General features: G+C 41.9%; 1 protein-coding gene across 2 annotated transcripts; it reads right to left on the bottom strand.

Moving 5' to 3' along the window:
• Nucleotides 1-3,833: 3,833 nt before the first annotated feature.
• LOC144813017 (potassium voltage-gated channel subfamily A member 1) lies at nucleotides 3,834-10,861 on the bottom strand. 2 transcript variants are annotated; one of them, XM_078673983.1, is made up of 2 exons: nucleotides 10,532-10,861; nucleotides 3,834-8,962 (listed from the first exon to the last, which is right to left on the bottom strand). In XM_078673983.1, the coding sequence occupies exon 2, from the start codon at nucleotides 8,509-8,511 to the stop codon at nucleotides 7,039-7,041; it is 1,473 nt and encodes a 490-aa protein (XP_078530109.1). In that variant the 5' UTR covers nucleotides 8,512-8,962; nucleotides 10,532-10,861; the 3' UTR covers nucleotides 3,834-7,038. The 2 variants fall into 2 exon arrangements, with proteins under 2 accessions (XP_078530109.1, XP_078530110.1); XM_078673984.1 differs by lacking the exon at nucleotides 10,532-10,861 and adding an exon at nucleotides 9,279-9,434.
• Nucleotides 10,862-20,306: the final 9,445 nt, after the last annotated feature.

Genomic DNA, 20,306 nt, shown 5'->3' with positions numbered 1-20,306 from the left:
CAGTTTCTGATGCAATGTTCCGGGACAAAAAGCAAGATGATAAACATTGGCAATTCACGGTTTTAATGATAGACCCACAGAATCTTTTTCAACAGGCCATCAACACCAGTACTTTCCTCCTTGATCTGTCCCACCGAAAAGTATGCATAATGATCTGTCCTTTGATGGATTACGTGAAATAAAAAATATGTTCCATACTAAGCATTAAAGTACATCCAGACATGTATTATCAACATAGTAGGTCATTAAGAAGATCAAAGCCCCTTCGCAGGTCCAAGTCAGCAGAGCGAGCACCTTTGCAAGTTCAGAGGACTCAGGTCCCATCTCACTCTGCTGGTCCATGCCAAAGTGTGCACGGTACAGACCGGGCCTGGGTCTCTGTTCAGGAATCAATTTACTCGATCTCCAGCACTCATAGTGACTCCCTGATGCTGTACAATATAACAGATGCTGCAGACACAGCAGTGATGAAATACTCAAGCTACTCTCTTTTCCCATGTGCTGTTCTTTTAGCAGTGTCTGTGCTATCTTGTTGGTTTACAAAGTTACTGCAGGCTCTGTGGAGACCACAGTGTGTTAACAAACAACGCACTTGGTTCTTCTATAGTGTGCGCTGACCTATATGAGGAAGATATTACCACAGGTGGCTCGACTTTCAATACGCATACTAGAATTTGTTTGAGGGACTTCTGTTAGCTACAATATTTCACACTTTATTGGTGGACGAATGTAGGGAAGACTTTTGTCACTGGGTCAGCCTGTTATTAAAAATACAAACAATGACTTAAATCACTTGTAAAATCAAAAGACGCCACATCACTTTTCAAACCATTGGCATTAGTTGTTGCGATGAATTTAAGTGACATGGGGACTTTTTTTTATAATACTGTCCCATTTTTGTAAAGTAGAAAATGGATATATTTAGTTGTTTAGTGTTGAATGTATCATTATGTCACCACTGTAATGCCTTACTTAGACTGGTGAACAGGATAGTCTGATAAACTTAGCGGATATCCCGTCCGCTGTATTATAAGTGGCATTGGCTACAATGCACTAGCACTGCAAGCGGGCGGCACTTCCACCATGTTTGTGACAGAGTATGACCTTGAGTCTCATGCTCTTTGAGTTTATTTTCATTACATCCTGAGAGAGGGACTATGTCTCACACATAGTCCTGTGCCTGCCTAATTAACTCACTGTGACAAATGTAAAAGTAGTTAAGAAAGATAACAGTGGGTGACAGCTCCAGCATCTAACGTATGCTTTGCGGATTTTGAATTTTAAACCTCCTTTCTAACTTTTAAAGTTCTCAGATCATGCTGTCATGACCAGGATATGCTGTAAACTGCCGAAATTGACCCAATGTAAATTCAAGAGCCAAGATTAGGAGTCAATTCACCAAATTACAAAACGGCAGAATTACTCATATATTATCCACATGCTGCAGTCCCTCCATGAATATTATAAAACACACCTCAAGCACTTTAGGATATCTGAACATTCACACACCTCGCCATCCCAGTTATTGTTTTGACATTTATGTGTAAACTCCCAACATGTACTGAACATGAAAAAGTTAACACATATGATCCCCGACAATGTCTGCTAGTTGGCGGGCAATCTTCTATGAGCCCCAGTTCCAAGCAGAGAAGTCAGCAGTGTAATAAATCAGCTACTGCCTTACATACACACCCATGTGCAGCAAAAGAGAGGGATGCTCTGAAAAGCAGCAATTATATCACAGAAAACTAGGAAGGTTTGCAATGGTTTTCAAACACTACACATACAAGGTTTATAGCCAACTTGCAAGCCAGAAAAGACCCCCCCAGCTGCTTGTACACTGTACTGCAAGTGCTGAGATGCAAAGTAGTAAACATCCACTGAAGACTGAACCCACAAAATGCAAGAACAGGATGTCCAGGCAACCCCCCTGCCCTGTGTGACTGATGTGGCTACTACCTAGGGTGCATCAGAAAGAGGAGCTACTCTTTGCTAGTCATACAATGTCCCACTGAGGTCTGACTCAAGGGCAGCCTTTGAGAGTTAATGCTCAGATCTTTATGAACAGCAGGGAGGAAGGTAAGACACACAAACACCACTTGCATCACTGCATAATGTACAGCATAATACCAGGCTTGATAGTTAGCGCTCATAGACTTTGTGCATGGTACGCAGCCTCTCAAGCTCATTACGAGAACACGGGGCTGTTCATGTATCATCCTGCCATCACAATCACAAAGCACTTACCCAGCTGCCCTTGCCTCTCCCGGGAGCCGAGCGCTAAAGTGCTTCCTGCTGCGGCCCTCTGATTGAGCGCCGTGAAGCCACGCTGTCTTGGCCGCAGGGATGCATCAATTAAACCATCACGGCATCCAGGTTGAAGGGAGACACGGGGGAGGGGCGCGAAGGGGGCAGCAACGCTGAGCCAGCAGCCAATCCGGCCCCGCTGAATCCCTGTGGGCGGGTCTCCACCTCAGCGTTCTAGTGGCAATGAACATAACCTGAGTGCGCGCTCCATGTTGCAGTGACGTGACTGGGGTCAGCCGATGACGGAAAGCCCCGTGCGCCACACAACGGTCACAGTCACGAATCCCATACGTCACTACTGACCTTCAACTGTCTGGCTGAAACGAATTGCAATGTGCTGTTATAATTATCGCAGCATCCATGTTCTGTTCAATAATTACAAAAATGACAATCTGGAGCCTTATGCATGCATACGGTATTTGTGAAGGACCCAAGTCGCCAAAAGGCCGATGGAGGGCGGCACTTTTACATTCTTGTACAATGAGGGAAGACATATATTATTCCTCAGGAAGGCAACCATGACCATTCAAATGCATCAAAGAAAATGTCAAGAAAACGGTACAGATAAATACACAACCCTCTGCTATTTCCATTTCCACGCGAATCGGAAAATATCTTCAGCTAGCCAAGGGTCGATCTTTTCATATTGTGGGGAAGAGAACTGAATGACCTTCAAACAATGAAAACACACTGAATTAAAATAAAAACATTCTAGAGATATGACTCTTGTATTTTTACTAAGGAATTAACTAGCGGTTGTGATTACTAGACCTAAATTCTCCTAAGAGCTGAACAACTGCAAAATAATGAGTTGCAAATCGGCTCCATTTATGGATATACCATTTCATATTCTAGGAAGTAATGGTTGAGATTACAAAGCATCAAATGTGCACTGTACCTTCTCGGGCTGCTGTTGTGTCTCTTTCAAGAACCTGATCCTAAACGGCTCGGCCATTTAGGACAGGCCATGAGAGGTGGAGCAGACGAGAGAAGGTGTTGGTGAGGGTCTATCCCAAATATAAACAAGAGACACTTCATTCGACTGAAGTCCTACATCAGTGGCACGTTAGGTAACTGCCAGCGATGATGCAATTGGCAGGGGCGTAATGCAACCCCTACAACCTCTTTAAGGGGTCCCTATACACATGCATAGGCCAATGGATATTAATGAGATATGTGAGACTCAGGGGCAACCCCTTACATCCTGAATGAGGCCCATCATTTTATGCTAATGCTCCAGCACTTGCATTTTGTCACCAAAAACCCAGAAACTTGCCCATTGTGAGATGGGATAGCCCAATATAGACCATCATCTCTTGAAAGTTAAGACTCCGGCGCAGGCATGACCTATTCAACATCCACTCCTCTCCCAACCTCTCACAGTGAGGTGGGGATCTTCTGCACAGACATCTTGCAGTCAGCAGACAAGGGCGGCCCCATCTCCATCAGCACAAGACTACATTCTAGGAAGGTCCCCAAATAAGGTGAGCAGCAAACGCAAGGTAAATAAAAAAAATGACATTTATTTGTAAGAACAGGCAGTTGTTAAGTGCACCTTCAGGTCTACAAAGATATTTTAGCACATATAGTGCAAGGGGTCAGAACATTATTTCTTTTCATACTTGCCAGAAATGCATGCCTATGCTACATGAGTTCTTCCCTGTACTCAAGACTTTAGTATGTTCTGATACTTTGTTGAGCGATGAATGGATAACTAATGATTCATACTCCCCACACTGTCCCCACCTAGCGAGACCACCACCCCGCTCCCTGGCTGAAGCAACCACCGCATGCAGCACTTCTCCTTTTTTATTACATGCAGAAGTCAGCCCAGTAGTCAAACTAAGGTGCAGTTACCCAGCTCCTAGAAACTAAGGGGGTGAGCCTCGCCCTGCCGATGCTGCTCTTGCATAGCTCATCAGCCTCACAGCACAGCATGGATTATTGCTGTGTTACTGAGGTGCAGTATTCGGCCGACCGTGCTTGGGGAACGGTGTCTCATAACTCCAGGGCAGGTGATATGGAGGAACCAGGACATACGTGATTATGGTTTTGTTTTGGTAAGAGAGAGAAACATGAAATGTTATTTTTGTTTTAAAGTGTTGATTTAATGCCCTGCAATTCTGGAGATGAGGTGATAGCCCCTGATTCTTGATCTCCTAGTATCACAGAAAGTTCCACACGGAATTAAATATCCCTTCTAGTAAATCTGTCATTTCTTCTCAAGATTGTGCGTAAAATGAAGAGAATAACCTTTTTTGTCCTAAGTGCCTTTCTATACAGTCAACGGGGTGTGTACAATCGAAGAGGTCAACAGTAGCTTGCCACATGCTAAGTGCGATACGGGGAATTCCAGCGTGTCCATGTCCGACGCGAGAGATTTATAGTGCCTAATTGTGGTTGAAAGTCATTGTAGCGCAGACATTCGTGTGACGGCCCTCGCCTTCAAGAGCTGCTAGCGGGTCAAAGGTCCATTATGCGTCAGTGCGTCAGCAGCTGGATGACAGGATTAGACTACAGGAAGGAGGTGAAGCTCGCCCCTTCTCTCGCGCACTTACTTTCTTTCTTTCTCTCCCCCTTTCCTCTTCCCCTTATTTCTCTATGATACCACGACTTTAATGTCCCTTTCAGAAAAAAAAGCTCTGCACTCAATTTTTTTTTGCCGGCGAGAAGGCCGTGAAAAAAGAAGTAGGCAGGAAGGGTCTTCATGTCTTTCAAGGAACAAAGTTTTGTCAGTTATGTGCCGCCTAATAAAAATAGGCCATAATTAAGTAGGGAAAGAGGCAAGGGAGCTCTTTTTGTTCTTTGAGTTCAAATGCTCCCGATTTCCAATGAATTGGTGCACTTGTATGCATTTATTTACTAGTAACAAAACTCTAGGCCGAGTAGCTTCATGAGAGATAAAAAAAAAATCCATACTAAAAAGCAAAAATAAATCAATGTTCAGTGCAAAGCATTTTCCTGGTAATGCCAGATAGACGGTGACGTCTCAGTACACAAAAAATGAAAACCATCAGAGAGCTGCCTTCCACAGCAACAACATATAGGAACAAACACACGGTTTCTCAGCTTTCAAGCAACCAAGGGGATACATCCACAGGGCTCCCACATATCCATAGCTGGTGTTTTGAGAAGCTCTTAAAGTGAGAACTCCTCCCTTCTAGGCCTGCAGGAGAGGTTGGGGGGATAAGACCGTACATTCCTTTAGTTTTTTTTGGGAAGAAGTCAACCTCCCCCGATGCCAATAGTGGTCCTGGTGGTTCTCCGCTTGGAACCCAGAGGCACTTTCAGAGATTCAACGGATAAAGGATAAAGGCACTAGCAACTATCTGAGTCAATCAGTTACGTTTCTGCGTTGAGTCGCCAGGGAGTACATAATTCAATAGACCTCAAACCATGACTGCAACGAAAATGGGTGGTAATTTGGATGCATACATTACATAAAGTGAAGTTACATTCTGAGATTGCACCAAAAGACATGCAGTTGCACCTTGGTTTTCAGTTAAAATGTAGAGCATTTCTTAGGTGTTACTACTTACAACCTGATTTAATAATTTTTCATATATTGCCCCCTTCTGGGGTGGGATAATTTACGTTCCCGACATTACCTGGACAGACAGAAGTTAACACACTTTCTCTGATCAAAGCACTAATGTCTGTCAGTTCTCCCCCATTCCTTCTGGTCCATTAATCCAACAAGCACTTGTTTTAATATTGAAATCATGCATTAATTATTTCGGGTTACACCTTAGTCAAATGAGCCATAATGCTGAGTATTTTTTATCATGCTGTGATCTCCGAAAGTTATTGTTCCCATTTGACTAACATACACACTTAAATACAGTACTTTAAATGACTAATAAAATATGTAATAAATTAAGGAGTGCACTTTTGGTGAATGCAAATGAAAAATAAGTAACCTCTCATAAGATTCAGTTCAAACGAAAGCTTATCCCCTATGATTTGAGGTAACATCTCCCATGCGATTACAAAATAAATAGTATCAAAGTCAAAACATGCGCTATATGACACTGTTGTGCTGTCTTGCAACAAAGGGGCAAATATGTTGCATCCAGTACTCTGGACCCCGAAAAAAAGTTGAGATCATCTGCACTTGAAATCTAGCAGCATTGCAGATAGTTTTGTCTTATCTGATATTCATTTATTTTTTAGAATTTTATATTTTAGATTAATTCTGATAAAGGTTGAATAACAAAAACCGGTCAACTAGGTTGTTCTTAAGGTGCTATGTGGAACTGTAGGCCATAGATCACTGCATAATCTTTGATAAAGGGAGAGGACTAGGAAAGATAGGAAACGTGTGCACATTTTAGCTGAAATTTTAGTTTGATGCCCTTCATTGGATGCAGTCTGCAGATAGAAAGTGCTAGATATTCATGCTTGTACATTATCTGTTATCACTAGTGATTGTTTTTTAATTTTAGGGTCAGCGAGCAAAAGTGTAATGGACATTCCTGCTTAGGAGCATCAGGTTTTCTATCTAACTGTACTTGCTGGAATAGTTTGTTTTTCATTCAAGTACCAGTAGAAAAAAACAAGTTTAAAAAATAAATTGCAATATTATCTTTCATGGGTTCTGAAAGCTTGTTGATCGCTGAGCATAAATTCGCAATGCAAAAATTCATTGACGAGGTAAATAAAGCATTCAAAGAAGTGTTTTTAAAGCATCTACAAATTGTCACTTTAGAGTCACAAAGCTGCAGGGATTTCCTACACATCTGTCAGCAGCTTGTTTTTGTTAACACAATTTTGGTTGGCCACGGTGCAGTTGCCAGTTCTGAGATTTGACTCTCTATAATTATCTATACTATTATTCATGTCTTCTTGGATTTCCATGTAATCGGACTTGCTGACTGTGGAAGAGCTACGTCGGCTCAGGTCACTGTTGGAGGCCAAATTAGGGGAGCTCACGTGGAGCAACTGGGCCTGTTCTTCCCCTTCAGTTTCTCGGTGGTAGAAGTAGTTGAAGTTGGACACGATGACAGGTACAGGCAGGGCAATTGTTAGCACGCCAGCTATGGCACACAGGGAGCCCACAATCTTGCCTCCAATTGTCACTGGGTACATGTCACCATAGCCCACAGTGGTCATGGACACCACCGCCCACCAGAAAGCATCAGGGATACTCGTGAAATGAGACATATCTTCTTCAGCTTCAGCAAAATACACTGCACTGGAGAACAAGATGACCCCAATGAATAAAAAGAAGATGAGTAGACCTAACTCTCTCATGCTAGCCTTGAGAGTCTGTCCCAAAATCTGGAGGCCCTTAGAGTGTCTGGAGAGTTTGAAGATTCGGAAGACTCTTACCAGTCTGATGACCCTCAGGATGGCTAGAGATGTTGCCTGTTCCCCCTTCACGGGCCCATCTTGCTCAGCCATCTCAGTCCCCAAAGTGATAAAGTAGGGGATAATGGCCACGATATCAATTACATTCATGATGTTCTTGAAGAATTCTGGTTTACTTGGGCAAGCAAAAAATCTAACCAGTAGCTCGAATGAAAACCAGATGATGCAGAGGGTCTCTACCACAAAGAATGGATCAGTGAAGATGTTGGTCTTGTAGAATACGGTGCTGTTGTCACTCCTCCGCTGAGAAAATATCCTGTCAGCTTTGAGCTCTGGAAGTGTCTCTAAGCAAAATATGACAATAGAAATGAGGATCACCATGACAGAGACAATGGCGATGATTCTGGCTGGGCCTGAGCTTTCTGGGTATTCAAACAAAAGCCAAATTTGCCTTTGGTACTCTTTTTCTGGTAAGGGGCGCTCTTCTTCTTTAATAAAGCCCTCATCCTCTCTAAACTTCTCCATGGCCTCCTCTCCTAGTTCATAAAATTTTATTTCCTCTGAGAACATGTCCAGGGGCACATTGACAGGCCTTCTCAATCGGCCCCCAGACTGGTAGTAATACAATATGGCGTCAAAACTGGGGCGGTTCCTATCGAAGAAGTACTCATTCCTCAGAGGGTCAAAGTAGCGCATCCGCTTTTTGGGGTTTCCCAGTAAGGTGTTGGGGAACTGAGCCAGTGTCTTGAGCTGGGTCTCGAACCTGAGACCAGCCACATTGATAACCACCCGCTCACAGCACTCGTGGTCTTCGTGGTCAGGCTGATAGCTGTCCTGGGGATGTCCAGGCAAGGCTGAAGCCTCGTCCATGTTCTCTCCTGCGATCACAGTCATTTTCCTCCTGGCAGGTGGGGCTCAGGGGATGGAAACAGGAGATGTTCACCTTGACTCCAGGGTGCTTCCCTTCTCTGCACTTGATCTTGCTTTTGCCTGAGCAAAAATGCGTGTGAGTGTAGGGGTGTGTGTGTGTGTGCGTGTGTCTCCTTTGGCCTCTCAGTAACACACGCACACACACACACTCGGGCTCCAGTTGGGTACCCAGTGTTGGACACACAGGCCAGTTGCCCCTTGTGTTGTTTCTTGCTTTTAGTGCAATCCTGCTTTTATCGCTGACTCAACCATTGCCGTTCTGCTGCTGTCACCCAGCTTCTCCAACCAAAAAAACACAGAAAAGGATGGATGCGATGGTTTGCCAACTCAGCAGATTTCAACTGCCTCCCTCTCGCGCGCTCTCTGCCTCCCTTGCAGATGGAAGGTATTCTCACGCCAGTGCGGTAGATGGAGACTGCAAGAAAACCAACACAACAAAAAAACACAACAAAATGCATTCAGTTTGGGGTACAAAACCACATAGCGTGACAATGAATCATCAACAATTTGCCCTACAATCACTCTGTGCGTTTTAAAAAAAAAATCTAAGTGTCCTATTACTAGTACTAGCACTGCACAAAATCTCAACACACTGTACACACACCGATTATGGCTTTTGAAATTAAAACTGATAAACAATGCACTGACAAGGCATTCCAAAAAATAACAATACAAAGGCATGCAGACACGTTTACGGAAAACAAAAACAAATAAGTAATCTGGTTTCTTACCTGGCGTTCTCGGCGGCAGGAATGGTAGAGGTATAAAAAAATAATCAAGCACTGTTGGAATGCGTCAAGCCTTGCAGCATCCAAGAGGCGCATGCAGCTAGCCCGTCTGCGCCCTTTTTTTTATTATGGATATCGTTTTACAGCGCTGGGAGTATAAGATCTGCTGAAATATTCATAGACTATGTTAGGCTGCATGGAGAGCAATCATATTTAATTAGTTACTGATGAGGAACCGCATAAAGCGAGCTTTCTGTCCAGCAATAGAGTGAAGCGTGATTGAAATGGGGTGCGTTCCCCCCCTTTCTTTCCCATTTCACCTTACTCCGAATGGTGAAAGGCTGGAAGCCGGTGGTGGGAAGGGTTGCAAGCAGGCTGCATAGTCGGTAGCAGAGAGCCCGCTCTATAGCAGCAGTAATGAGTGTGGGACGGGGGCGGCTGAATACATTAAACGCAATAAGCAAACTCCAGCCATTTCTTGACGTTGCAGTCTCAGCAGAAACATGAGAGCTCTTTGGTGCAGATAGGCTCGGACATACATAGATAGTTTCGCGGCTGCTTCGCCCCCAGATTCCAACCCAGGCAGCTACAAACAAGCGCATTTGGACGGTTCAAGGGTGCGGGGTGGGAAAGCGATCTCCTCTGGATGGTTTCACATGGCAAATATAAAAGACAGTACAGACGCAATGCAGGCAGCGTGCAAGGCACCCACATCCCTCAGTCGTTGCGCGCCCTCGAGAGCACGGGAGCAGCAAGCAGGCCAGTCATGTCATGTATGAACCGGGACAGCCCCGCGATGTATGGGGGGGGGAGGGCAATGCAGAGACCGGCGTGGGGCTGCGGGGCTCTATGCAGCCCCAACGGGCGCATGCACAGAATGACCGATACATGAGGAGCAGGCAAACGAGTCGTGCAGCGAGCAAGCCATACACTCTCACACCGGCACACAAACTGCCCATCCGAGACAGCAGCGCGGCGTCTTCCAGGGGAGGCACACGTATCCCTGACTCTAAACACCTCTGCACACACGACCCACAGACTAGAAAATAAACAGGAGACCATGCCACGGCTATTGTCGTGATGGCCTTGAAAACGCACCTGCATTGTCAAGGCCGACATGTTTATTGGCAGATCCAGCATCATCAACACATTTAGAAATGAACAACAATCGTAACGTGTATACAATACAGAGGCGGCAGGAGGGGCGCACTGCTTGGCAGGGGGGATGCTAGGTTAGTAGAGCAAGATGCACATACCCTGATCCTGCCCGGGACATACAAGAGGCGGTAGCGGGGCTCGAGCGCCGAGTGTCTATGTGGTGCACGGAGCGGAGACAGTGAGGCGGGTTTTGGGGAAGAGGCGATGAGAGCTGAATGCGGTGAAGCCGGAGGACTCTCCCCGGCTGCTGGCCCGCCTCATTGCTGCTGAGTCTCCTCCATGGCCCCCCTCGGCCGCCAGCAGCGACATATTTGTGAAATCATCCGTTTAGACGCGCCTGGCCGTCCACCGGGATACTGACGTCTCCTCCCTTCTGTCAGAAGTAGGGCTGAAGGCTGCAGGAGAAGCAATAAAATCCCAGGGTATTGAATCGGGTGGCTCCCGGCATGGGCTGCTGGCCGCAGTGTGGTTGAGGCAGACGCTGCTGCCGTACTACGCAGCGCGGGCTCTGCAGCGTCCCCTGGTAGGCCTGGCCTAGCACAGCAGCATCACAGGGTAAGGCGGGGTCAGTAAAGGCGATGCAGTTTTCTCCTTTGCGCTGCTTTTCCCCGACTGGGCAAGGATGTTAAGCACTCATCTGCCAGTCTGAGTGTGCCTACACCCCCTGTGACATACTGGCAAGGTGACGAACTTGCTCCATAGGCAGTGCGTTTAGCAGATCACCAGTTCAGGCTAATCACGTATGCCACATATTCCCAGCAGCACAGGCCACGCCCTGATGTAAACATAAAGGCATGACCATGAAAATGAGTGACATTTGGGGTCTATCTGAGGGATGTGCCCAGACCCCACTGAAGTGACGAACCTACACGCCGAGGTTGTTGGAAGTGTTTATTAGCTCTTCAGGAGCGCCCTGCCTCCATTAACAGGGGCCAGGGCTCAATGCTATGTCTGGAATGCCATGATCTCAACTAGTTGCACACTGTTCACTGTGTGTTATCCAACACTCAAACTTATAATCAATATAAACACAAAAACAGTATGAAACTTCAGTTATTTTAATTCATAACCTGATGCTTCCATAATCATCATAATGTTATAACAAGGTACAATTATAATTCAATTGAACACATTATCTTATGATTCTCAGTTCTATACAAGAAACATTTTTTGTTCTCATGTTACCACGACGCAAAACACTTAATACTTGATTTTCATATCATGCCCAATGCATTTCGGCACAAAGGTGTGCCTTCATCAGGGGCTAATCTGTAATGAAAGTAGAAACAATGGAACAAGTGAGTGTGTTGTATCAGTTGCATATCATGGGGGTGTGTGTATACAAATAATGTATCATCATACCTCTAGTGGAAGTAAGTTTCTCAAGTGAACTGTAAAAAATGAAAACCAAGTGAAAACCAACTGTAAATATGAAAAAACCAAGTGAAAACCAGCGGTTAATATAAAAAAATGTGGAAATGTGGTCCATCTAAAAAAGGTAAATAAGCGGCCGCTTACCTAGGTATGTCTGAGATTTAATGCCCTGTAAATACAAGTAACAACCAGAACGTTTGTTCATGTGCATTCACATAATGCTGGTAAGATCAGTTACTCAGTAATAAAAAACGTAAAGTCCTACCTGATCTGCGTAGACTATTCCAATCTATAAAATATGATATAATTTTAGGTCTTGAAGATACTCCAAATTACCGAAATCAATCCGCCAAATCCAAAGTCACGTACCTTATGAGTGCTATTTTCTAACCTAAAACACGAAAACGAATAATTTATAAACTGTGACTGCCCCAGACCTTTAAGGCTAGTTTAATTCTGACTCACGCTCAAAAACGAGAAACCCTTTACCTGCATGAAGCGTCGCCAATACTTTAAACAGTAGATCGCAGCCACGTACTCCTGTTTACATCAGGTAATCTTGAAACAAAACGTCTCGCGCCATGACTAGGATATACCTTGTTAAGAACGTGTTACCGTCATCAACACTAAGAACGGACTGGACAGCAAAGTATTCAAATCATGAAGAGAACCTGAGTCGCCATTTTAGAGAGTGGTTGAATATTAATTTCAACATAAGATCCCCGCTGAAAAAGCGCAATGTAATGTATGATGTTGTAAACAATGTGAAAGTGTTACTTATTACTAACGCTAAGACTGCCCTCAATATTGTCCCCCAACGTTCCTAGGATATACCATGTTAGAAACGTGTTTCCGTCATCGACACTAAAAACGGACTAGACAACAAAGTGTTCCAATCATAAGAAAAACCTGAGGTGCCATTTTGAAAAAGATCGTATCATTTAATCCCTGATAAGAAAGCACAGTGTAGTGTGTATGGTTATATGCAATGGCAATATATCGCTTATTGCTGAGGCTGAAACTACACTCAGTATTGTGAAATTACACTCTAGTATATGAACGTGAGATATATGGAGGGGATGAAAATTTATATTTACATGCTCAAAATGTAATGTGACATCTCAATATTTATAATTCTTGAAGAGAATAAAAAGTGTTTACTCAACCTAAAATAAACACTACTAATGGAATAATAATAATTAAAAGTGGTTAATGAAAATGTATCTAAACAAAAATATCTTTCTGTGTTCACAGTACATATAGAAAACACACTCAAATACGCTCTTAACCCACTATATCAAGACATGCCTGAACATCTCATCTGTTATATGTACTAAAATGTGAGCATGATACATGATGACAAACGTTCAAGAAATATACATGCAAAAGGCTATGGCAAATTCAGTGATCAGTACTGTAACTCAGTACATGTGAATTCGTGCAAACATATAATCAGCCTAGTGTATGTTGACAATCATCCTAGGTATATACATGTGAGCATGTAGTCAGCTTAATGCATATTAACAATCATCCTAGGTATATGCATACAAGTACATTTGATGTATTCAATGATGAACATAAATATCTTATTGTTTTTCTGACTTATAATGATGTCACTATAGGTGATATGTATTTCAAAGGCAAACCACATGATAATTTTCAAAAATAAACTTAACATAACTCAAATAAACCTGTAGTATGGTGAATTATGAGAAATTTCAGTGAGATAAATATACATAAATATCCAATATCTAGAGCCCTGCAGGTAACATGAGAGGTCATATCTATCATTTAATCCCTTAGGCTGCATTGTCTGCAGGCATTTAATCCAGTACAACTCACGTTGCAAGAGACGGAGTCTATTATCAATGCCTGATTTGATCACTACCTTCTCAATGATAAAACATCGTAATTGGGAAATCGTGTGACCGGACTCTTTCCAATGGGTAGCTAAAGGAGATGATAAGTTCCGGTTGCGTATTCCGCTCTTATGCTCATTAAGTCGAATTTTGAGCTTTCGCTCTGTTTTCCCAACATATAACTTGCCACATGGGCATTTGATGCCATAGACTACATTTTGAGTATTGCAGTCACTGCTGTGTCTCAGTTTAATTGTCTTGCCAGTGGTAGGGTGTGAAAAGGTGTTTCCAATGATTATATTATTACAGTTCACACAGTTCAAACACCGGGTTGTTCCTCTGTAATCACCATGTTGGTCTTCTTTTTCTCTGCCCTTCAAGATTTGTCTCATGTTAGGTCCTCGCCTGTATGCATGCATTGGTGGTTGGGCAAATATCCCATTAAACTCTGTTTCTGTGGAAAGTAATTCCCAACGTTGGTTAACAATACGTTTAATCTTTGGTGACACTGTAGTGAACTTGGTCACAAATACCATTCTATCCTGGTTAGTTTTTGGTCTTGGTTGCAACAATATATCTCTGTTCATTTCTACCACTCGCTCTCTGCTCCGTTGTATGATAGAATCAGGATATCCACGGTCTTGGTATCTTTGGACAAACTTCTCGATATTAGTTTCACTTGTGGTGGTTTGTGAACAAATCCTTTTAATGCGAATAAATTGAGAGAGAGGTAGATTCTCTATCAATCTACGTGGGTGGAAGCTGGCGTAATGTAACGCACTGTTTCGGTCCGTTTCCTTAGTGTACAATTCTGTGTGAAACCCAGTAGGGTGTTTTTGGATCCTCACATCCAGGAAATCCATTGTCTTAAAGTCAATTTTGTGGGTAAATAGAATCCTAGGGTTTACCGAGTTCAAGTAATGTATTGTGTCGAGTAAAGATTCCTCAGTGCCTCGCCAGACTAAGAAGATATCGTCTATAAAACGACAGTACATCTTAATTTGTGTCCAAGCTGCTGTATCAAACACGTGTTCTGCCTCAAATTGTGCCATAAAAATATTTGCATACGCAGGAGCCCCTGCAAAGCCCATCGATGTACCAGTCATTTGGGCGTAGAACCGTTGATCCCATTCAAAGTAACTGTTGTGCAAACAGAATTTTAGTAGCTGCAAAAGGAACACTTTCTCTGTGGGTAAATCATCCATTTGTAGGAGAGCCCATTCCACTGAGTCTAATCCATCTGAGTGTGGAATCGAGGTATATAGAGAAACTACGTCTATTGTACATAGGATCCAATTCTCGTCCATTTCACAGCCAATTTCTGAGATCTTTGTTATAAAATCACCCGTGTCCCGAATGTAAGATCTCCATTTTTGAACGAATTGCTGCAAAAAGAAATCCAAAAATTTACCGAGGGGGTCAAATAAAGACCCACACCCCGAGACAATAGGTCTGCAAGGTGGGTTTGTCAGGTGTTTGTGCACCTCAGGGAGCATGTAAAGTTTTGGACAACGTGGATGGTTCGTCGTCAGAAAGCTTTGAATCTTCTCATCTATCCATTCTTGTTGTCGTGCGGCCAATAATAGATCTTTAAGCATTGACTGCAGTGTCATAGTTGGGTCTCTGTCCAAAAGCTGATAGGTGTCTGTGTCTGAAACATGCTCCTCAACTTTTGCCATGTAAAATTGTTTGTCCATTACCACCATTGCTCCTCCTTTATCAGCTGGTTGGATTTGAATGGTACGATTCTTAGCTAGATTATGCAGAGTCCGTTCTTCAGATCTTGTGAGATTGCCGCGTTTACTAGACTCGTAGTCCAAAGCTTGTATGTCTTTCTTCACCATTGTCTCAAAAGTATCAAGCATTTTGTGAGAAGTGGGTGGTTGAAATGTACTCTTTGGTTTGAAACGTGTGCTATATTCAGACTGTATTGTATCTGTTGATAGTACGATATTGTTAAAAAAGTGTTTCAGTCTTAATGTTCTCATAAAGCGGTAGAATGCTCCTTCCAACTCCATTTCATTTGCTCTAACTGTCGGAACAAAGGATAAACCCTTGTTTAAGACTCTTGTTTGTTGTTGGGTAAGAGTTATTGAAGATATATTTATGATCAGACTACTGTCCTCCCGCTCCTTAGCGATTTTCCTGTTGCTTCCTCGTCTGGTTTTCCGCTTGATGTTGAAACTGCGCGTTGATCCGTGGGTTGTAACCCTTGATTCTGGGTTTGAGACAAAAAAGCCACATTGCCACTGGTGGTAGGTTGTTGGGTTCCTTCTCTTGCTGTTCACACAGAATTGTACACTAAGGAAACGGACCGAAACAGTGCGTTACATTACGCCAGCTTCCACCCACGTAGATTGATAGAGAATCTACCTCTCTCTCAATTTATTCGCATTAAAAGGATTTGTTCACAAACCACCACAAGTGAAACTAATATCGAGAAGTTTGTCCAAAGATACCAAGACCGTGGATATCCTGATTCTATCATACAACGGAGCAGAGAGCGAGTGGTAGAAATGAACAGAGATATATTGTTGCAACCAAGACCAAAAACTAACCAGGATAGAATGGTATTTGTGACCAAGTTCACTACAGTGTCACCAAAGATTAAACGTATTGTTAACCAACGTTGGGAATTACTTTCCACAGAAACAGAGTTTAATGGGATATTTGCCCAACCACCAATGCATGCATACAGGCGAGGACCTAACATGAGACAAATCTTGAAGGGCAGAGAAAAAGAAGACCAACATGGTGATTACAGAGGAACAACCCGGTGTTTGAACAGTGTGAACTGTAATAATATAATCATTGGAAACACCTTTTCACACCCTACCACTGGCAAGACAATTAAACTGAGACACAGCAGTGACTGCAATACTCAAAATGTAGTCTATGGCATCAAATGCCCATGTGGCAAGTTATATGTTGGGAAAACAGAGCGAAAGCTCAAAATTCGACTTAATGAGCATAAGAGCAGAATACGCAACCGGAACTTATCATCTCCTTTAGCTACCCATTGGAAAGAGTCCGGTCACACGATTTCCCAATTACGATGTTTTATCATTGAGAAGGTAGTGATCAAATCAGGCATTGATAATAGACTCCGTCTCTTGCAACGTGAGTTGTACTGGATTAAATGCCTGCAGACAATGCAGCCTAAGGGATTAAATGATAGATATGACCTCTCATGTTACCTGTAGGGCTCTAGATATTGGATATTTATGTATATTTATCTCACTGAAATTTCTCATAATTCACCATACTACAGGTTTATTTGAGTTATGTTAAGTTTATTTTTGAAAATTATCATGTGGTTTGCCTTTGAAATACATATCACCTATAGTGACATCATTATAAGTCAGAAAAACAATAAGATATTTATGTTCATCATTGAATACATCAAATGTACTTGTATGCATATACCTAGGATGATTGTTAATATGCATTAAGCTGACTACATGCTCACATGTATATACCTAGGATGATTGTCAACATACACTAGGCTGATTATATGTTTGCACGAATTCACATGTACTGAGTTACAGTACTGATCACTGAATTTGCCATAGCCTTTTGCATGTATATTTCTTGAACGTTTGTCATCATGTATCATGCTCACATTTTAGTACATATAACAGATGAGATGTTCAGGCATGTCTTGATATAGTGGGTTAAGAGCGTATTTGAGTGTGTTTTCTATATGTACTGTGAACACAGAAAGATATTTTTGTTTAGATACATTTTCATTAACCACTTTTAATTATTATTATTCCATTAGTAGTGTTTATTTTAGGTTGAGTAAACACTTTTTATTCTCTTCAAGAATTATAAATATTGAGATGTCACATTACATTTTGAGCATGTAAATATAAATTTTCATCCCCTCCATATATCTCACGTTCATATACTAGAGTGTAATTTCACAATACTGAGTGTAGTTTCAGCCTCAGCAATAAGCGATATATTGCCATTGCATATAACCATACACACTACACTGTGCTTTCTTATCAGGGATTAAATGATACGATCTTTTTCAAAATGGCACCTCAGGTTTTTCTTATGATTGGAACACTTTGTTGTCTAGTCCGTTTTTAGTGTCGATGACGGAAACACGTTTCTAACATGGTATATCCTAGGAACGTTGCGGGACAATATTGAGGGCAGTCTTAGCGTTAGTAATAAGTAACACTTTGACATTGTTTACAACATCATACATTACATTGCGCTTTTTCAGCGGGGATCTTATGTTGAAATTAATATTCAACCACTCTCTAAAATGGCGACTCAGGTTCTCTTCATGATTTGAATACTTTGCTGTCCAGTCCGTTCTCAGTGTTGATGACGGTAACACGTTCTTAACAAGGTATATCCTAGTCATGGCGCGAGACGTTTTGTTTCAAGATTACCTGATGTAAACAGGAGTACGTGGCTGCGATCTACTGTTTAAAGTATTGGCGACGCTTCATGCAGGTAAAGGGTTTCTCGTTTTTGAGCGTGAGTCAGAATTAAACTAGCCTTAAAGGTCTGGGGCAGTCACAGTTTATAAATTATTCGTTTTCGTGTTTTAGGTTAGAAAATAGCACTCATAAGGTACGTGACTTTGGATTTGGCGGATTGATTTCGGTAATTTGGAGTATCTTCAAGACCTAAAATTATATCATATTTTATAGATTGGAATAGTCTACGCAGATCAGGTAGGACTTTACGTTTTTTATTACTGAGTAACTGATCTTACCAGCATTATGTGAATGCACATGAACAAACGTTCTGGTTGTTACTTGTATTTACAGGGCATTAAATCTCAGACATACCTAGGTAAGCGGCCGCTTATTTACCTTTTTTAGATGGACCACATTTCCACATTTTTTTATATTAACCGCTGGTTTTCACTTGGTTTTTTCATATTTACAGTTGGTTTTCACTTGGTTTTCATTTTTTACAGTTCACTTGAGAAACTTACTTCCACTAGAGGTATGATGATACTTTATTTGTATACACACACCCCCATGATATGCAACCGATACAACACACTCACTTGTTCCATTGTTTCTACTTTCATTACAGATTAGCCCCTGATGAAGGCACACCTTTGTGCCGAAATGCATTGGGCATGACATGAAAATCAAGTATTAAGTGTTTTGCGTCGTGATAACATGAGAACAAAAAATGTTTCTTGTATAGAACTGAGAATCATAAGATAATGTGTTCAATTGAATTATAATTGTACCTTGTTATAACATTATGATGATTATGGAAGCATCAGGTTATGAATTAAAATAACTGAAGTTTCATACTGTTTTTGTGTTTATATTGATTATAAGTTTGAGTGTTGGATAACACACAGTGAACAGTGCGCAACTAGTTGAGATTTTTCTCACCTAAACTAGCATTCAAGTCACAGGCTTGACACACCTGATTAGTTGCAGCACCAATTGTACAGGTTGAATATACAGTTTATAACGGAGTGCTCCCCACAAACCCTTTAAACTTTGGAATGCCATGATGGCACATGGCATTCCATGGCATAACTACATTCGGTAGAATGCGTCACCACACTTCTCCCGTTTTTCCAACAAGATACAGTGTATACATTTAAAGAAGAAGCTACTGCGTTTACAATCTAAGTACATTCTAACAACTGTTTTTACACAAGGTTTCCAACACACAAAGGTTACACAATGCTTAGTTCCACAAAACTCACGAAACACGTTAAAGAAAAATAAATGTAAATAAAGAGAAAAAAATGTACTAAAACACTTATATACAGCTGAAAAATAATACAAGGGGAGGATAATGAAATTCAACAGAACTGTGAAAGCATGGCTTACATTACAAAGTCTTGCAGTTTCTTAGGTGTATACCTATAAAAAAAGCTTCTTCTTTTGTTGCCATCCATGCTCCCTGGGGTTTTACCACACATATTTTTACTAACTTTCACGCCATCCCCATGAAAGCTGGGATCTAAGGCTATACAATAAGTACTCCACCAATTTCCATCCATTAATTTAAGTGAGTTTTCACGTAACTTATATATATGTGCTGGCTCTTTCAATTTTGAACAACCTTTACCCACTAAGGTAGGATCTTTAATCCCCACCCAGTCACCAACTTTCAGTTTGCTTCCTTTTATTTTTCAACATTCACTTTCTCAAGATTCGTTAGATTGGCTTTATGCTGAGCTGACTTCCACCACTCAGTCAGAAACATCAGCATTTGAGAATAGTTGACCATCCAAAAAGGATACATTTCTGCTGCAGCCTTTCTCCCATGCATCCATTCAAAAGAGGTTCTTTCAGTAATCCCATGGGGGTCGTACAATAAGACCATATTATCTCTTTGCTAGCCTTATCCATATCCATATTGCATTTAAATGTGGATTGTACACATTCAACCAAAACCCTATTAAAACACTCAACTTTTCCATTTCTTTGAGGGTGATACAGCGGTGTTCTGACATGCATAACTGCACATTTGTCTAGAAATTACATCATCTCCAGAGAAGTACATTGAACTCCATTATCATTCAAAATTTCACCAGCAATTCCTTCTCTTGCAAATACTTCTTGAAATAACTCAATCACACTTTAAATTGTCGGTTTAGTAACAGGCTTCACTTCTACCCACTTTGATAGATGAT

The sequence above is a fragment of the Lissotriton helveticus genome, chromosome 1_1 (genome assembly GCF_964261635.1).
Source record: "Lissotriton helveticus chromosome 1_1, aLisHel1.1, whole genome shotgun sequence".
Taxonomy (NCBI): Eukaryota; Metazoa; Chordata; class Amphibia; order Caudata; family Salamandridae; genus Lissotriton; species Lissotriton helveticus.
This window is presented reverse-complemented; position numbering and strand designations above follow the sequence as displayed.